The sequence below is a fragment of the Rattus norvegicus genome, chromosome 14 (assembly GCF_021556685.1).
Source record: "Rattus norvegicus strain SHRSP/BbbUtx chromosome 14, alternate assembly SHRSP_T2T, whole genome shotgun sequence".
In the NCBI taxonomy this organism is placed as follows: domain Eukaryota; kingdom Metazoa; phylum Chordata; class Mammalia; order Rodentia; family Muridae; genus Rattus; species Rattus norvegicus.
In genome coordinates this window covers 21148140-21166904 of record NC_141547.1, presented here as the reverse complement: position 1 = coordinate 21166904, position 18765 = coordinate 21148140, and the positions used below count along the sequence as shown (strand labels likewise).

The window sequence follows — 18765 nt, the reverse complement described above, 5'->3', positions numbered from 1 at the left end:
GCCAAGAGGTAATTACTTCATGTTCAATTATTAGTGCCACATAGATATTAGAATATCTCACAAAACTAGTGAGATCATAATGTGACTCATATCTAAATTCTCCTCTATACAGAATTGAAAGCATATTAATTTACATAGTTGATCATTATATCTTCCATTTAATGAATGAAACAATTTTGTATCTGTGTTGATCAATATAGTTATGTAATCCAATTCAACAATATAAGTGTATGACCAATGTTTTGTGGCATCCTTCAGTCAATCATAAAAAGTCTGATGATAAATTTGCAAGAATTTCATGAGACATAGTTACCTCACTTAGTCCTCACTTCAGCAAAATTAGAAAACCTGGAAAAGTAAAATGGATATTCCACCGGCCTCTTCCATAAAGGGAGAAAGTATAAAGGGACGTGTTGAGATTCCACAACATCAATGTGATGGCTAGAATTTTCTGAACACTGAAAACTGTTGACATACAAACCCCATTAGCATGCCCAAAACCTGCCCAAGATTACAGTCTGTAATTCCAAAATGGATAAAGGACACATGAATTCCCATCCCTACCTGAGGAGTTAGTAGAAGGTGAGGGCAGCTATGGATGAAGTCAGGAGCTTCAGAATGAGAAGGCTAGCCATGCTTCAGACATGGCTTTATCCTGTTGTGGTAAATAATTATTGGGGAATGTCTCCTTATCCTTGACAATTCAGTTCCCAAATAAAAGATACAAAATATTTATAATTAAAGTTAACCTTAACAGATATCAATGTTCTATGCTGTTTTATCTACATCTCTGTCAGTAACCCTGAGTTATAACTTGGCAATTTCCATTTTGGCTGCTTTTATTTCAACTAGGCAGCATTTATGCTCATGTACTTATGGATCACTACCCCTATGCATCCTTTCCTCTTCTCCTCCTCCTCATGGTTTCTGCTTCTGACATAAGTCTGTGAGCCAAACCTATGCCTACCCCTCTTTTGCCCAACTGTATGCATTTTATTGATGAATTGGTGATAACATGGGGGCAAAGATATATAGCATCACATGGTGTATGTGAGGAACTCCTTGTACCCGAGGGCAACCAGATGTTGACGTGTAATATTTAGCATTGTAAACAAAGCAACATACTAAAACTTAACATTATAACTAGACACATGCTGGCAAGACAAATTGGACTCAATTTGTTTAAAAATACATATCAAATTGGGACTGAAAAGTGGTGGGGTATAGTGGAAAAAATGGAGGGTAAGACAGAGCTAGTGATTCGATCAAAATATGTCATATGCATATCTGTAATTCTCAACCTAAAATAATTGTCTTTTAAAAGGAAACAGATCACAAGACAGCTACTGTCATGCCTCTGCTGACAGATAAGAATAAAACAAATCTTAACCTGGCATGTCAGAGTATGCAGGGAGTTCAAGCAGCTTTTTGTCATATCCTTGATGGGAGAAAATGTTGTCTTTCAGAGTCTGTGAGGTTGGTTTAGTGAGATTCACAGCTAGCACACTACTGCATTTGAACATGATTTAAATACCCAATACATATATTTTTCCTCTATCACCTTATCTTCCTGCATAGATCAGGATATGCCTTATAAATTGATTGATAAACTTGTTAATAGCTCCTGTATCTTAGATCACTGTACCCTAAAATCCATTTACCTAACCATATGTACATTCAAAATATTAAGCAGCTCATAGGAAACTATTCTATGTGTCTCACTCAATAGAATCCCTTGTAAGGTAACTTAATGAATATACCCTCTCCTGCTACCATTATATCATCCATTGGATACTTTTTAAAAGTTCATAATGTTAAGAGTCTTACCTGTTATTTCTCATCTTCTGGCAAAATGACAAATTATCTTTGGAAATTCCTGCATAGACAGAGCCTAATATTTTCTCTATATTTCTCTAGGTATTCCTTAATCAATTAAAGTGAATAATTAAAATTATTACTCTTTTACATATAAGACCAATACAGTTGACATGTCCTATGGACAAATCATGACAAAGTGATGCAAAGTTTATGAAACAACAAAACAGCATTTCTAGCTAAAGAAACTGTCTGCCAACAAACTGCTAAAATTAAAATTGATGTATTTCCTTGAAAGATTTCAAAATTGGGAAATGTTAGGCAATTTTGTTTTACTAGAAAATACTGTTAAGCAATTTGACAAAATTAGAAATGAGGTACACAAAAGGAATAGCATATCTCCAGATATGGATCTTAGTGTAAAGAGTCAAATATACACATGGTAATAATTACTCAGTCAACAATATGAATTTTGAGTAGCAGGTGTTCTGGAGATGTTCATTTGTGAAATTAAAAATAGATTATTTTCATAAAATGTATCCTAATAATAGTTTCCTCTCCATTTACTCTTCCCGTTTTCTCTCCTTCTCTCCCCTCTTCATCTGCTCCCTCACCTTTTCTCATTAGGAAAACAGCAAGGTTTAAGAGATAACAACTAAACATGACAAAGGAAAGTGTAAGTAAATTATCAAATTGACTTGGACACAGCAACCCCACAAGAGGAAAAGCATCCCAAGAGCTGGCACAGGAGATATAGACCAACTTGTTCTCCCAGTCAGGACTTCCACAAAACTAAGTTAATATCTATGCTATATATGGAAGAGGACCTGTTGTGGATCTATACAGTACCTGTGGTTGCTTCTTCAGTCTCTGTGAGCTCCTATTCCTCTTGCTAATTGATTCAGTGGGACTTATTTTTCTGGTATCATCCAACCACTCTGACTCTTCCTACTAGGAGCAAGTCAGTTAGAAGAGTATCTGACCTTGAATATAAGTTCTATGAAACCACTAAGGCAGTCATGCCAACAGAAAAACCAAGGCCAGTGACTTCAAAAAGCTTGAAAGGCACTTTAAATAATTAGACATTGAGTTTTGAGGTGTTTTAAGAAGATAAAAGATCCCCTCCCCCCCCCCTCTCTCACACACACACACACACACACTCTCACACAGAGCCACAAATTTTTTTTTAAGAAAATCATTAGAAAATCTATTTCTATTTGAGGGGAGTTTGGGACATCCAATACCAAGATGATCAAGGAATTCCTAATGAATTTGCCCAAATGGCACTATATGGTGAATATTTTCATCAACTTGTCAAAGTCCTGTACAAGGAAAAAAGTAAAATATCAGCAGGAAAGTAACATTTGCAATCATTAACATAATTACTATTAGAGAAGCATCCAACTTCACAATTGATGCCCTATGGGTCAGAAGACAATGACATAGTAAATTCTGAAGCAAAAGAAAAGAGGCTGAGACAATATGTGCAAAAAATTATCTCTCAGAAGTTAAGGAAATGGCAAGTCTGTGAGAAAGAAAAAAACACATGAATTTATTACTATTAGGCCAATTGTCTAAGACATGGCCAAGAGAGTCTTGTATTGGTAGGAAAAAATCATGATATCATAATCATATAAATATTAGAAAGAAAAAAGCCAGGTGGAGCTGATACAGAAAGGAGAGTTGAAAACAATTTTAACTTACATTTTATATGCTGAAATTACTAGAATGATAACTATGAGAAACATAAATTAGCATTTATAGACAATAAAGATGATATGCATGCATGCTTAGTCATTATGCAACACCTGCCTTTGGATGGCTTTTCTCTAATATGGCTTCCTTGTCTAGCCTCAATAGGAAAGATGTGACTAGTCCTACTTCAGGTCAAAGTAGGTCAAAGGGGCTTGTATCAAAGGGAGACCTCCCCTTCCTGAGGTGAAACAGACAGAGGATGGAGGAAAGGTATAGTGAGAGGAAGGGACTGAGAGCAGAGGAGCAAGTGGAAGCTGTTCTCAGGATGTAAAAAAATTAGCTAATTAATTAATAAAAAAGAAATTCACTTCAAGAGTAAAACATATGACCTGGAAACAAAATTTAAACAGTAAATATTTTGCAAATGGAAGCAAAATGAATTCTGCAGTCACATCAAATTAGAATTCAGTAGAAAATATTTCAAAAGTGATTTATAGTAATATATTTTTAATAAAATTTTTATGTATTCATTTTATATCCCTTTGCTGCCTACATCTGATCCAAACATTTTCAAATACTTTTTTAATCTTTATTAACATATTAACATTGGTATTTCTTTTTTTTTCTTTTTTTCATCTTTATTCACTTGAGTATTTCTTATTTACATTTCGATTGTCATTCCCTTTCCGGGTTTCCAGGCCAACATCCCCCTAACCCCTCCCCTTCCACTTCTCTATGGGTGTTCCTCCCATCCTTCCCCCATTACTGCCCTCCTCCAAGCAATCACCTTTGCTGGGGGTTCAGTCTTGGCAGGACCAAGGTCCTCTCCTTCCACCGGTGCTCTTACTAGGCTATTCATTGCTACCTATGAAGTTGGAGCACAGGGTCAGTCCATGTATAGTCTTTGGGTAGTGGCTTAGTCCCTGGCAGCTCTGGTTGGTTGGCATTGTTGTTCATATGGGATCTTAGGCCCCTTCAAGCTCTTTCAGTCCTTTCTAAGATTCCTTCAACGGGAATCCCGTTCTCAGCTCAGTGGTTTAATGATGGCATTCACCTATGTATTTGCTATATTCTGGCTGTGTCTCTCAGGAGAGATCTACATCCGGTTCCTGTCGGCTTGCACTTCTTTTGCTTCATCCATCTTATCTAGTCTGCTGGCTGTATATGTATGGGCTACGTGTGGGGCAAGCTCTGAATGGGTGTTGCTTCAGTCTCTGGTCTAAACTTTGCTTCCCTTTTCCCTCCCAAGGGTATTCTTGTTCCCCTTTAAAGAAGGAGTGAAGCATTTGCATTTTGGTCATCTTTCTTGAGTTTCATGTGTTCTGCGCATCTAGGGTAATTCGAGCATTTGGGCTAATATCCAATTATCAATGTGTGCATACCATGTGTGTTTTTCTGTGATTGGGTTACCTCATTCAGGATGATATTTTCCAGTTCCATCCATTTGCCTATGAATTTCATAGTCATTGTTTTTGATAGCTGAGTAAAATTCCATTGTGTAGATGTACCACATTTTCTGTATCCATTCCTCTGTTGAGGGGAATCTGGGTTCTTTTCAGCTTCTGGCTATTATAAATTCGGCTGCTGTGAACACAGTGGAGCATGTGTCTTTGTAATATGTTGTGGCATCTTTTGGGTATATGCCCAAGAGTAGTATAGCTGGATCCTCAGGCAGTTCAATGTCCAATTTTCTGAGGAACCTCCAGACTGATTTCCAGAATGTTTGTACCAGTCTGCAATCCCACCAACAATGGAGGAGTGTTCCTCTTTCTCTACATCCTCCCTAGCATTTGCTGTCACCTGAGGTTTTGATCTTCGGCATTCTCACTGGTGTGAGGTGGAATCTCAGTGTTGTTTTGATTTGCATTTCCCTCATGACTAAAGATGTTGAACATTTCTTTAGGTGTTTCCCAGACATTCGGCATTCCTCGTTTGTGAATTCATTGTTAAACTCTGAACTCCATTTTTTAATAGTGCTATTTGTCTCCCTGCAGTCTTAGTACATGAGTTCTTTGTATATTTTAGATATAAGCCCCCTAACTGTTGTAGGATTGGTAAAGATTTTTTCCCAATCTGTTGGTTGCCATTTTGTCCTATCCTCAGTGTCCTTTGCCTTACAGAAGCTTTGTAGTTTTATGAGATCCCATTTGTCGATTCTTGATCTTAGAGCCTAAGCCAATTGTGTTTTGTTCAGGAAATTTTCTCCAGTGAACATGCGTTCATGATGCTTCCCCACATTTTCTTCTATTAGTTTGAGTGTATCTGCTTTGATGTGGAGGTCCTTGATCCATATGGACATAAGCTTTGTACAGAGTGATAATCATGGCTCAATCTGCATTCTTCTACATGCTGACCTCCAGTTAAACCAGCACCATTTGCTGAAAATGCTATCTTTTTTCCATTGGATGATTTTGACTCCTTTGTCTAAAATCAAGTGACCATAGGTGTGTGAGTTCATTTCTGGGTCTTCAATTCTGTTCCATTGTTCTATTTGTCTGTCTCTGTACCAATACCATGCAGTTTTTATCCCTATTGTTCTGTAATACTGTTTGAGTTCAGGGATAGTGATTCCCCGGAAGTTCTTTTATTGTTCAGGATCCTGTTACTCATCCTGGGTTTTTTGTTATTCCAGAAAATTTACAAATTGTACTGTCTAACTCTTTAAAGAATTGGATTGTTATTTTGTTGGGGATTGCATTGAATCTGTAGATAGCTTGGTAAAATGGCCATTTTTACTATATTAATCTGTTAATCCATGAGCATGGGAGATCTTTCCATCTTCTGAGGTCTTCTTCAATTTCTTTCTTCAGTGTCTTGAAGTTCTTATTGTACAGATCTTTTACTTGCTTGGTTAAAGTCACACTGAGGTACTTTATATTATTTGGGTCTATTATGAAGGGTGTCGTTTCCCTAATTTCTTTCTCGGCTTGTTTCTCTTTTGTGTAGAGCAAGGCTACTGGTTTATTTGAGTTAATTTTATACCCAGCCACTTTGCTGAAGTTGTTTATCAGCTTTAGTAGTTCTCTGGTGGAACTTTTGGGATCACTTAAATTTACTATCATATCATCTGCAAATAGTGATATTTTGACTTCTTCTTTTCCAATCTGTATCCTCTTGATCTCCTTTTGTTTTCTGATTGCTCTGGCTAGAACTTCAAGAACTATATTGAATAAGTAGGGAGAGAGTGGGCAGCCTTCTCTAGTCCCTGATTTTAGTGGGATTGCTTCAAGTTTCTCTCCATTTAGTTTAATGTTAGCAACTGGTTTGCTGTATATGGCTTTTACTATGTTTAGGTATGGGCCTTGAATTCCTATTCTTTCCAGGACTTTTATCATGAAGGGGTGTTGAATTTTGTCAAATGCTTTCTCAGCATCTAATGAAATGATCATGTGGTTTTGTTCTTTCAGTTTGTTTATATAATGGATCACATTGAGGGTTTTCCGTATATTAAACCATCCCTGCATGCTTGGGATGAAGCCTACTTGAGCATGGTGTATGATTATTTTGATGTGATCTTAGATTCGATTTGCCAGAATTTTATTGAGTATTTTGTGTCGATATTCATAAGGGAAATTAGTCTGAAGTTCTATTTCTTTGTTGGGTCTTTGTGTGGTTTAGGTATAAGAGTAATTGTGGCCTCTTAGAAGAAATTCAGTAGTGCTCCATCTGTTTCAATTTTGTGGAATAGTTTGGATAGTATTGGTATGAGGCCTTCTATGAAAGTTTGATACAATTCTGTACTAAACCCATCTGAACCTGGGCTCTTTTTGGTTGGGAGACCTTTAATGACTGCTTCTATTTCCTTCGGAGTTATGGGGTTGTTTAACTGGTTTATCTGTTCCTGATTTAACTTTGGTACCTGGTATCTGTCTAGGAAATTGTCCATTTCCTGCAGATTTTCAAGTTTTGTTGAATATAGGCTTTTATAGTAAGATATGATAATTTTCTGAATTTCCTCTGATTCCATAGTTATGGCTCCCTTTTCATTTCTGATTTTGTTAATTTGTACACACACTCTGTGTCCTCTCTTTAGTCTGGCTAAGGGTTTATTTATCTTGTTAATTTTCTCAAAGAACCAACTTTTGGTTCTGTTGATTCTTTCTATGGTCCTCTTTGTTTCTACTTGGTTGATTTCGGCTCTGAGTTTGATTATTTCCTGCCTTCTCCTCCTCCGGGGTGTATTTGCTTCTTTTTGTTCTAGAGCTTTTAGGTGTGCTGTCAAGCTGGTGACATATGCTCTTTCCTGTTTCTCTTTGCAGGCACTCAGAGCTATGAGTTTTCCTCTTAGCACAGCTTTCATTGTGTCCCATAATTTTGGGTATGTTGTACCTTCATTTTCATTAAATTCTAAGAAGTCTTTAATTTCATTCTTTATTTCTTCCTTGACCAGGTTATCGTTGAGTAGAGCATTGTTCAACTTCCACATATATGTGGGCATTCTTCCCTTATTGTTTTTGAAGACCAGCTTTAGGCCGTGGTGGTCTGATAGCACACATGGGATTATTTCTATCTTTCTGTACCTGTTGAGGCCCGTTTTTTTTGACCAATTATATGGTCAATTTTGGAGAAAGTACCATGAGGAGCTGAAAAGAATTTATACCCTTTTGTTTTAGGATAGAATATTCTATAAATATCTGTTAAGTCCATTTGGTTCATGACTTCTCTTAGTCTGTCTACGTCTCTGTTTAATTTCTGTTTCCATGATCTGTCCATTGATGAGAGTGGGGTGTTGAAATCTCCCACTATTATTGTGTGAGGTGCAATGTGTGTTTTGAGCTTTAGTAAGGTTTCTTTTATGTATGTAGGTTCCCTTGTATTTGGGGCATAGATATTTTGGATTGAGAGTTCGTCTTGGTGGATTTTTTCTTTGACGAATATGAAGTGTCCTTCCTTATCTTTTTTTGATGACTTTTAATTGAAATCGATTTTATTTGATATTAGAATTGCTACTCCAGCTTGCTTCTTCAGACCATTTGCTTGGAAAGTTGTTTTCTAGACTTTCACTCTGAGGTAGTGTCTGTCTTTGTCTCTGAGGTGTGTTTCCTATAGGCAGCAGAATGCAGGATCCTCATTGCGTATCCAGTTTGTTAACCTCTGTCTTTTTATTGGGGAGTTGAGGCCATTGATGTTGAGAGGTATTAAGGAATAGTGATTATTGCTTCCTGTTATATTCATATTTGGATATGATGTTATGTTTGTGTGCTTTTCTTCTCTTTGTTTTGTTGCCAAGACGATTAGTTTCCTGCTTCTTCTAGGGAGTAGCTTGCCTCCTTATGTTGGGTTTTACCATTTATTACCCTTTGTAGTGCTGGGTTTGTATAAAGATATTGTGTAAATTTGATTTTGTCATGGAATATCTTGGTTCCTCCATCTATGTTAATTGAGACTTTTGCAGGATACAGTAACCTGGGCTGGCATTTGTGTTCTCTTAGGTTCTGTATGACATCTGTCCAGGATCTTCTGGCTTTCATAGTCTCTGGCTAAAAGTCTGGTGTGATTCTGATAGGTCTGCCTTTATATGTTACTTGACCTTTTTCCTTTGAAAGTAGATCTTGCTTTTCTGGTGTGTTTGGATATTCCATATCCTGTGAGCGATCACGTTGGCCATTATATCCAAGTACTCGTGGGCAAAGAGAATTCTGCATGAAAAACAAGAATCCATAATCAAAGACAAAAATTGAAATTCACTTAAGTAGCATAGAACAAGTGAACAACCATAAACTCTAAAGTAATTAAAATGTATTTTATTACACTGTTAAGACTACAATATTAGAATTGTCAAAATAATTTAGATCAAATAAATTATTAGTAATTTGCCAATATTATTTGTAGTTGAATTATTTCACCATGGCAATGTACTAATATATTCCTGCATCATTAACTGTCTCATTTGTCTATATATCTCTTCCTGGGAAGTGGTGATTATAGTTACCTGTGTGAGTATAACACAAAAATTGCTGGCACTCTTGTGTGAGTCTTCTGAGTTCTCAGTACTCACTGCTTGGGACTTTCTCATCTATCCAGTCAGAGGTTTCAGAGCTGTTTTCCCTTTACTTAAAAAAAACCTACATTTTAAAATTACTTCTCTTTTAGAAATTAAAATTACACCATTTCTGCCTTTCCATTACTCCCTTCAAACACTCCCATAAACATGCCCCCTTGGTCATTTTCAAACTCACAACTTCTTTTTTCCATTAATTGTTACATACATGTATGTGTGTCTCCACATTTCTATTTCTAAATATATCCAGCTCAGTCTTTGTAATGTCAAATTTGGCAACACCAATGAAATTGTCTAACTTTTAACAGGTTCTTTGGAAATTTGATGGCAAAACCCCAGCAACCTTAGGACCCAATACCAGAGTCTACAAGTGGCTTCCCCAGAATGACCTCCTTGGTAAGACTCTGGAAAAAAATGCAACATCATGACTGAGTCCTGGATTTTTGTACCTATCACTTTCAAACTCTTTATATTAAACTTACTTCAGGAATTATTTATTTAAGATAAAAAGTTCTAACATTAATTCGATCTTTTTACCACACATATATTTCTTTCTCTCCTTCTTTCTATCTTTCTCTTTCTTTAGGTCAGGGGGATTTTATTCTAATTCATTTTTGTTAACTAGAAACAAATGTCACAGCTGTGAATTCTGTACAACAAATTTAAAATGAAACATGTATGCATGCACAGAACTTTCTAAGTGGTTATAACCCCATACCTTACTTTGTTAAATGACTCACTTATGACTCCATCCATGTCTTTCTATTTCTTCTTCTCACTTTACATTTTAACCATTGGCATAAAACTGTGTCTACCAGTGTCTAACTCTCAACAGACTGATGGTTAAAGCTAAATAACTAGCTCAATTATACAACAGAATGGTCCTTTATCCAAGTTCCCTAAGAGTAAGAAAGGTCACCTTTAAAATATTTTTATTTGGTTATTTTATTTATTTACATTTCAAAGTATTTTTCTTATCCCAGTTTCCCTTCCACAAAGCCTCTACTCCCTCCTTCCTTTCATGCCTCTATGTGGGTGCTCCCATACCCACTCCTGGCTAAGCGGCCTAGTTTTCCCTCATCCTGAGTCATCAAGCCTCCACAGAACCAAGGGGCTCCCCTCGAATTGTTGCCTCATAAGTCTCTCCTCTGCTACATACTCAGCTGAGGCATGCATCCCTCCGAGTATATTCTTTGTTGATGGTTTTCTTCCTGGGAGATCTAGGGGATCTAGTTGGGTGATATTGCTGTCCTTACTCTCTGGATGCAAACCCCTTCAGCTCCTTCACTCTTTGCCCCAACTTCTCCATAGCGATCGCCATGCTCAGTCTGATAGTTGACTGCAAGTATCCATATCTGTATTGGTCAGGCTCTGGCAAAGACTTTCAGGATACAGCTATATCAGGTTCTTGTCAGCAAATGCTTCTTGGCATCAGCAATAGTGTCTGGGTGTGGTAATTACTGACAGAATGGATCCCTTGGTGGAGCAGTCACTGGATGGCCTTTCCTTTAGTTTCTGCTCAACTTTTGTCCCTTCTTTTCCTTTTGACAGGAAGAATTCTAGATTAATATTTTTTGAGGTGAGTGGTCAGCCCCATCCCTCAAACATGGCCCACGATTATACACTAGATATGGTCTCTACAGAGTCTCTCTCCCTTCTGTTGGTTATTTCAGCTCGCACCCTCTACTTCTTGTGATTATTTTCTTCCCCCATTTGAGTATGACTGAAGCTTCCACACTCTGGTCTTCTTCCTTCTTGAGCTTCATATGGTCTGTGAGATGTATCATGGGTATTCAGAGCTTTCTATGTCTAATAACAACTAATCACTGAGTACATACCATGTGCATTATTTTGTGACTTGGTTACCTCACTCAGGATGAGATTTTCTACTTCTACTCACTTTCCTTCAAATTTCAAGAAGTCACTGTTTTTAATAGCTGAGTAGTATTCCACTGTGCAAATGTGCAACTTTTTCTGTATCCATTCCCCTGTTGAGGCACATATGAGTCATTTCCAGCTTCTGGCTATCTTAAATAAAGCTGCTACAAACACAGTACAGCATGTTTTCTTGTTATAGGTTGGGGCATCTTTTGGGTATATGCCCAGGATTGGTATAACTGGATCCTCGGGTAGCACTATGTCATATCTTCTGAGGAACCAACAGACTGACTTCTAGAGTGGTTGTACCAGTATGCAATCCCAGCACCAATGGAGGAATGCTCCTCATTCTCCACATCCTCACCTGTATTTGATCTTAGTCATTCTGACTGGTGTGAGGTGAAATCTCAGGGTCATTTTGATTTGCATTTTCCTTGATGACTGAGTATGTTGAACTTTACTTTAGGTGCTTGTTATCCATTCACGATTTCTCAGTTAATAATTATGCTTAGCTCTGTACCACACTTTCAAGTAGGGTTATTTGGTTCTCTAGAGTCCAACTTTTTAGTTCTTTGTATATTTTGCGTGTTAGCCCTCTATTGGATGCAGTTTGGTAAAGTTCGTTTGCCAATCTGTGGGATTCCATTTTCTCACTCATTTTTTTTACCTGCTATGTACTTCATATGTTCAACTTAAAGAGGGTTTTTTATACTTAAAGTCTCAAGTCACATGTAAATTGGCAAAAATAGTTCTCCAGAATTTTTTCTTGCCCTGAGACAGAAAAATATTTTAGAGAGCTTATGATTTTAAGAATCTTGATATAGAAACTTCTCCATTCAGTTCCTCTTAGTATACATATCTCTTTTCACGACTAAAACTGCTAATTAATGTTAATCTGAATTCATCTTCTTCTAGGTTATCCAAAAACCAAAGCCTTTGTAACTCATGGTGGAGCCAATGGTGTCTATGAGGCCATCTATCATGGAATCCCTATGGTTGGCATTCCTATGTTTGGAGAACAACATGATAACATTGCCCACATGGTGGCCAAAGGAGCAGCTGTTACACTGAATATCAGGACAATGTCAAATTCAAATTTGTTCAATGCACTAAAGGAAATAATAAACAATCCATTGTGAGTAAAGCCTTTAATAATGTTTCATTTATTCATGTATTTATTTATTATTTATTCATTCCTTCATTTGGTCACTTGGTTATTTAGACATACATTCATTGTCTTCTTACCAAAAGCCAAACAAATGAGAATTATACTGAAGGTAATGATAATGATAGGAGCAGAAAAAATAAGGGCTTGATTCAGTACCCACATTATTCTCTCCTTTACTCATGGTTTTTAAATTCCTTGTTTTATTTTATGTTTCATTGCTATGTAAATCAGGGTAATCCTAAGTGTGCAACCCTTCTGCTTTACCCTCCACACTGCTTGGGCAAGAAGTATTTTTGACACCCCTGTATAATACCTCAAAAGAATGCTTTCTTGTCTTGTGTGGGGTATTTTAGTAGGCATTTGTTGGGTATTTGAAGGAGAACCATGAAGTCAGATGAGAAAAGTTCATTAGACTATATATGTATATGGGCCTGGAATCGAATGTAAGGCATAAATAGCTATTAGTATAATTTTTTCATACATTCTAGTTGTTATTGTTTCCATCTCCCTCCTCCTCTTCCCATTTCCCTAGTTTGATTCCTTGAATTCTGATCTCTCCTTTTCTGTATTCACATCTTCTTCTCTATTTAAACACCCTACCCATCTCTGTGGAGCTTCTACTCTTCTTATTCTTCTACCAGAAAAGCTGAGTCCTAAACAGTAAATAACTATACTGTGAATACTAATGAATGAATATGTTTTTATGAGAAGAAAGAAACAATTTTGCTCTTGTGCTTTGAAATTACAACCGTTGTAATTCCTACCTGTTGTGCTAAATCAAACTGATATTTAGGAGTGGTAACTCAGGCCTCTAAGTCACCCTTCTATGTAATGTAGCCATCAGTCATCTTTTCAACAGTAGAGTCAAATGCACTTGCATAATGCTTTTCTGTGAAATTTGGACTTTTCTAAAATCAGAATGTTAACCAAAAAAATGAAGATCAGCAATGATATCAAAATTATTCTAAATGGGTAAGAGCAGGATTTCATTCCATTAACTGATGACCATTTTCTCTCTTATAGCTATAAAAAAAATGCTGTGTGGTTGTCAACCATTCACCATGACCAACCTATGAAGCCCCTGGACAAGGCTGTCTTCTGGATTGAGTTTGTCATGCGCCACAAAGGGGCCAAGCACCTGAGACCACTTGGACATAACCTTCCCTGGTACCAGTACCACTCTCTGGATGTGATTGGATTCCTGCTCACCTGTTCGGCAGTCATTGCAGTCCTTACTGTAAAATCCTTCTTGTTTATTTACCGACTCTTTGTGAAGAAGGAAAAGAAAATGAAGAATGAGTAGAGCTCATTGACAATGCACTACAGGAATGAAATTTCAGCCTCATTCTAATTTATGAATCACCTTCTTAACACTTCCTGATTATTTTTTTGTCAAGGCAGATCATCTTTGTAAGAAGACATATAACTCCATAAATACTGATATGTTATCAAAAATTCCATCATTCATAAATTTTAATAGCACTTAATATAAAAATATAAAAAAAACTGTACTTGATAGAGTCATTTTTTTCATCTTTATTAACTTGGGTATTTCTTATTTACATTTCGATTGTTATTCCCTTTCCCGGTTTCCTGGTCTACATCCCCCTAATCACTCCTACTCTCCTCCTCTATTGGTGTTCCCCTCCCCTTCTTTCCCCCGTTACCACCCTCCCCACAACTATCTTGTTCACTGGCAGTTCAGTCATGGCAGGACCAAGGGCTTTCCCTTCCACTGGTGCTCTTACTAGGCTATTCATTGCTACCAATGAGGTTCGAGCACAGGGTCAGTCCATATATAGCCTTTGGGTCGTGGCTTAGTCCCAGGAAGCTCTGCTTGTTGACATTGTTCTTCATATGGGGTCTCAAGCCCCTTCAAGTTCTTTCTGTCCTTTCTAACATTCCTTCAACGGGGGTCCAGTTCTCAGTTCAGTGGTTTCCTGCCTGCATTCGCCTATGTATTTGCTGTATTCTGGCTGTGTCTCTCAGGAGAAATCTACATCCGGTTCCTGTTGGCCTGCATTTCTTTGCTTCATCCATCTTATCTAGTTTGCTGGCTGTATATGTTTGGGCCACATGTGGGACAGGCTCTGAATGGGTGTTCCTTCTGACTCTGTTCTAAACTTTGCCTCCCTATCACCTCCCAAGCGTATTCTTTTTCCCCTTTTAAGGAAGGAGTGAAGCATTCGCATTTTGGTAATCCTACTTGATTTTCATGTGTTCTGTGCATGAAGGGTCATTGGAGCATTTGGGCTAATGTCCACTTATCAGTGAGTGCATACCATGTGTATTTTTCTGAGATTGGGCTACTTCATTCAGGATGATATTTTCCAGTTCCATTCATTTGCCTATGAATTTCATAAAGTCATTGTTTTTGATAGCTGAGTAATATTCCGTTGTGTAGATGTACCACATTTTCTGTATCCATTCCTCTGTTGAAGGGCATCTGGGTTCTTTCCAGCTTCTGGCTATTATAAATTAGGCTGCTATGAACATAGTGGAGCACGTGTCTCTGTTGTATTTTGGGGCATCTTTTGAGTATATGCCCAAGTAGGTATAGCTGGGTCCTCACGTAGTTCAATGTCCAAATTTCTAAGGACTTTCCAGACTGATTTCCAGAATGGTTGTACCAGTCTGAAATCCCACCAACAATGGAGGAGTGTTGCCAGCATTTACTGTCACCTGAGTTTTTGATCTTAGCCATTCTCACTGATGTGAGGTGAAATCTCAGGGTTGTTTTGATTTGTATTTCCCTGATTACTAAAGATGTTGAACATTTCTTTAGGTGTTTCTCAGCCATTTGGTATTCCTCAACGATTAATTCTTTGTTTAGCTCTGAAACCCATTTTTAATAGGGTTATTTGTCTCTTTGCAGTCTCACTTCTTGAGTTCTTTGTATATTTTGGATATAGGCCCTCTGTCAGCTGAAGGATAGGTAAAGATCTTTTTCCCAATCTGTTAGTTGCCATTTTGTCCTAACAACAGTGTCCTCTGCCTTACAGAAGCTTTGCTGTTTTATGAGATCTCATTTGTCAATTCCTGATCTTAGAGTATAAGCCATTGGTGTTTTGTTCAGGAAATTTTCTCCAGTGTCCATGTGTTCGAGATGGCTTCCCCACTTTTTCTTCTCTTAGTTTGAGTGTATATGATTTGATGTGGAGGTCATTGATCCATTTTGACTTAAGCTTTGTAAGGGTGATAAGAATTGATTGATCTGCATTCTTCTACATGCTGACCTCCAGTTGAAACAGCACTATTTGCTGAAAATGCTACCTTTTTTCCACTGGATTGCTTTGGCTCCTTTTTCAAAAATCAAGTGACCATAGGTGTTTGGGTTCATTTCTGGGTCTTCAATTCTATTCCACTTGTCTATCTGTCTGTCTCTGTACCAATACCACGCAGTCTTTATCACTATTGCTCTGTAATTCTGAAGTCCTTTTATTGTTGAGGATAGTTTTAGCTATCCTGGGTTTTTTGTTATTCCAGATGAATTTGCAAATTGTTCTGTCTAACTCTTTGAAGAATTGGATTGTTATTTTGATGGGGATTGCATTGAATCTGTAGATTGCTTTTGGAAAAAGGGCCATTTTTACTATATTGATCTTGCCAATCCATGAGCATGGGAGATCTTTCCATATTCTGAAAACTTCTTCAATTTCTTTCTTTGGAGTCTTGAAGTTCTTAACATACAGATCTTTCATTTGCTTGGTTAAAGTCACACCGAGGTATTTTATATTATTTGGGACTATTATGAAGGTTGTCTTTTCCCTGATTCCTTTCTCAGCTTGTTTCTCTTTTGTGTAGAGGAAGGCTACTGATTTATTTGACTTAATTTTATACCCAGCCACTTTGCTGAAGGTGTTTATCAGGTTTAGTAGTTCTCTGGTGGAACTTTTGGGATCACTTAAATATATTATCATATCATCTTCAAATAGTGATATTTTGACTTCTTCTTTTCTGAACTCTATCCCTTTGATCTCCTTTTGATGTCTGATTGCTTTGTCTAGAACTTCAAGAACTATATTGAATAAGTAGGGAGAGAGTGGGCAACCTTGTCTAGTCTCTAATTTTAGTGGGATTGCTTCAAGGATCTCTACATTTAGTTTAATGTTAGCTACTGGTTTGTTGTATATGGCTTTTACTATGTGTAGGTATGGGCCTTGAATTCCTATTCTTTCCAGGACTTTTATCATGAAGGGGTGTTAAATTTTGTTAAATGCTTTTCAGCATCTAATGAAATGATGAGGTGGTTTTTATCTTCCAGTTTTTTTTTTTTATATACTGGATTACGTTGATAGTTTTCCTTATATTAAACCATCCCTACATGCCTGGGATGAAGCCTACTTGATCACAGTGGATGATTGTTTTGATGTGCTCTTGGATTCGGTGTGCCAGAATTTTATTGAATATTTTTGCGTCGATTTTCATACGGGAAATTGGTCTGAAGTTCTCTTTCTTTGTTGGGTCTTTGTGTGGTTTGGGTATAAGAGAAATTGTGGCTTCATAGAAGGTATTCGATAGCGCTCAATCTGTTTCAATTTTGTGGAATAGTTTGGATAGTATTGGTATGAGGTCTTCTATGAAGATCTGATTGAATTCTGCATTGAACCCATCTGGACGTGGGCTCTTTTTCGTTGGGAGACCTTTAATGACTGCTTCTATTTCTTTAGGAGTTATGGGGTTGTTTAACTGGTTTATCTGTTCCTGATTTAACTTCGGTACCTGGTATCTGTCTACGATATTGTCCATTTCCTGCAGACTTTCAAGTTTTGTTGAATATAGGCTTTTGTACTAAATCTGATGATTTTTTTTTAATTTCCCCTGATTCTGTAGTTATGTCTCCCATTTCTTTTCTGATTTTGCTAATTTGGACACACTCTCTGTGTCCTCTGCTTAGTCTGGCTAAGGGTCTATCTATCTTGTTGATTTTCTCAAAGAACCAACTTTTGGTTCTTGTTGTTTCTTTGTATACTCCTTTTTGTTTCTACGTGGTTGATTTCAGCTCTGAGTTTGATTATTCCCTACCTTCTACTCCTCCTGGGTGTATTTGCTCCTTTTTGTTCTAGAGCTTTTAGGTATGCTGTCAAGCTGCTGATACATGCTCTCTCCTGTTTCTTTCTGCAGGCACTCAGAGCTATGAGTTTTCCTCTTAGCACAGCTTTCATTATGTCCCACAAGTTTGGGTATGTTATATCTTAATTTCATTAAATTCTAAGAAATCTTTAATTTCTTTCTTTATTTCTTCCTTGACCAGGTTATCATTGAGTAGAGCATTGTTCAACTTCCATGTATATGTGGGCATTCTTCCCTTATTGTTCTTAAAGACCAGCTGTAGACCGTGGTGGTTTTATAGGACGCATGGGATTATTTCTATCATTCTGTATGTATTGAGACCTGTTTTATGGCCAATTACATGGTCAATTTTGGAAAAAGTACCATGAGGTGGTGAGAAGAAGGTATATCATTTTGTTTTAGGATGGAATACTCTATAAATATCAGTTAAGTCCACTGGGTTCATGACTTCTCTTAGTCTACCTATGTCGGTCTTTAATTTTTGTTTCCATGATCTGTCCATTGATGAGAGTGGAGTGTTGAAATCTCCTACTATTATTGTGTTAGGTGCAATGTGTGCTTTGAGCATTGGTAAGTTTTCATTTATGTATGTAGGTGCACTTTTACTTGGAGCACAGATATTTAGGTTTGAGGGTTCATCTTGGTGGATTTTCCCTTTGATGAATATGAAGTATCCTTCCTTATCTTTTTTGATGACTTTTAGTTGAAAATCGATTTTATTCGATATTGGAATGACTACTCTAGATTGCTTCTCAGAACATTTTCTTAGAAAGTTGTTTTCCAACCATTTACTCTGAGGTAGTGTCTGTCTTTGTCTCTGAGGTGTGTTTCCTATAGGCAGCAGAATGCAGGGTCCTCATTGTGTATCCAGTTTGTTAATCTATGTCTTTTTATTGGGGAGCTGAGACCATTGATGTTGAGAGATATTAAGGAATAGTGATTATTGCTTCCTGTTATATTCATATTTGGATGTGAGGTTATGTTTGTGTGCTTTTCTTCTCTTTGTTTTGTTGCCATCGTGATAAGTTTATAGCTTTTTCTAGGGTATAGCTCGCCTCCTTATGTTGGGCTTTACCATTTAATATCCTTTGTAGGGCTGGATTTGTATAAAGATATTGTGTAAATTTGGTTTTGT

The 18765-nt window shown here is 37.2% G+C and overlaps 1 protein-coding gene across 1 annotated transcript; it reads left to right on the top strand.

The window, feature by feature from the left end:
* The first annotated feature begins 594 nt into the window (after positions 1-594).
* Positions 595-14068, top strand: LOC120096526 (UDP-glucuronosyltransferase 2B17-like). Its single transcript, XM_087584507.1, has 4 exons — positions 595-663; positions 9820-9907; positions 12305-12524; positions 13581-14068. Exons 1-4 carry the CDS (start codon positions 595-597, stop codon positions 13858-13860), a joined length of 657 nt encoding a protein of 218 aa, XP_087440633.1. The 3' UTR covers positions 13861-14068.
* The last annotated feature ends 4697 nt before the right edge of the window (positions 14069-18765 follow it).

Bases quoted from the DNA above. Each gene is read 5' to 3' on its own strand.
- LOC120096526 (XM_087584507.1), top strand. From the start codon at position 595: ATGGATGAAGTCAGGAGCTTCAGAATGAGAAGGCTAGCCATGCTTCAG. The intron at 664-9,819 runs GTAAATAATTAT...AACTTTTAACAG, and splicing joins CATGGCTTTATCCTGTTGTG to GTTCTTTGGAAATTTGATGG. The intron at 12,525-13,580 runs GTGAGTAAAGCC...TCTCTCTTATAG, and splicing joins GAAATAATAAACAATCCATT to CTATAAAAAAAATGCTGTGT.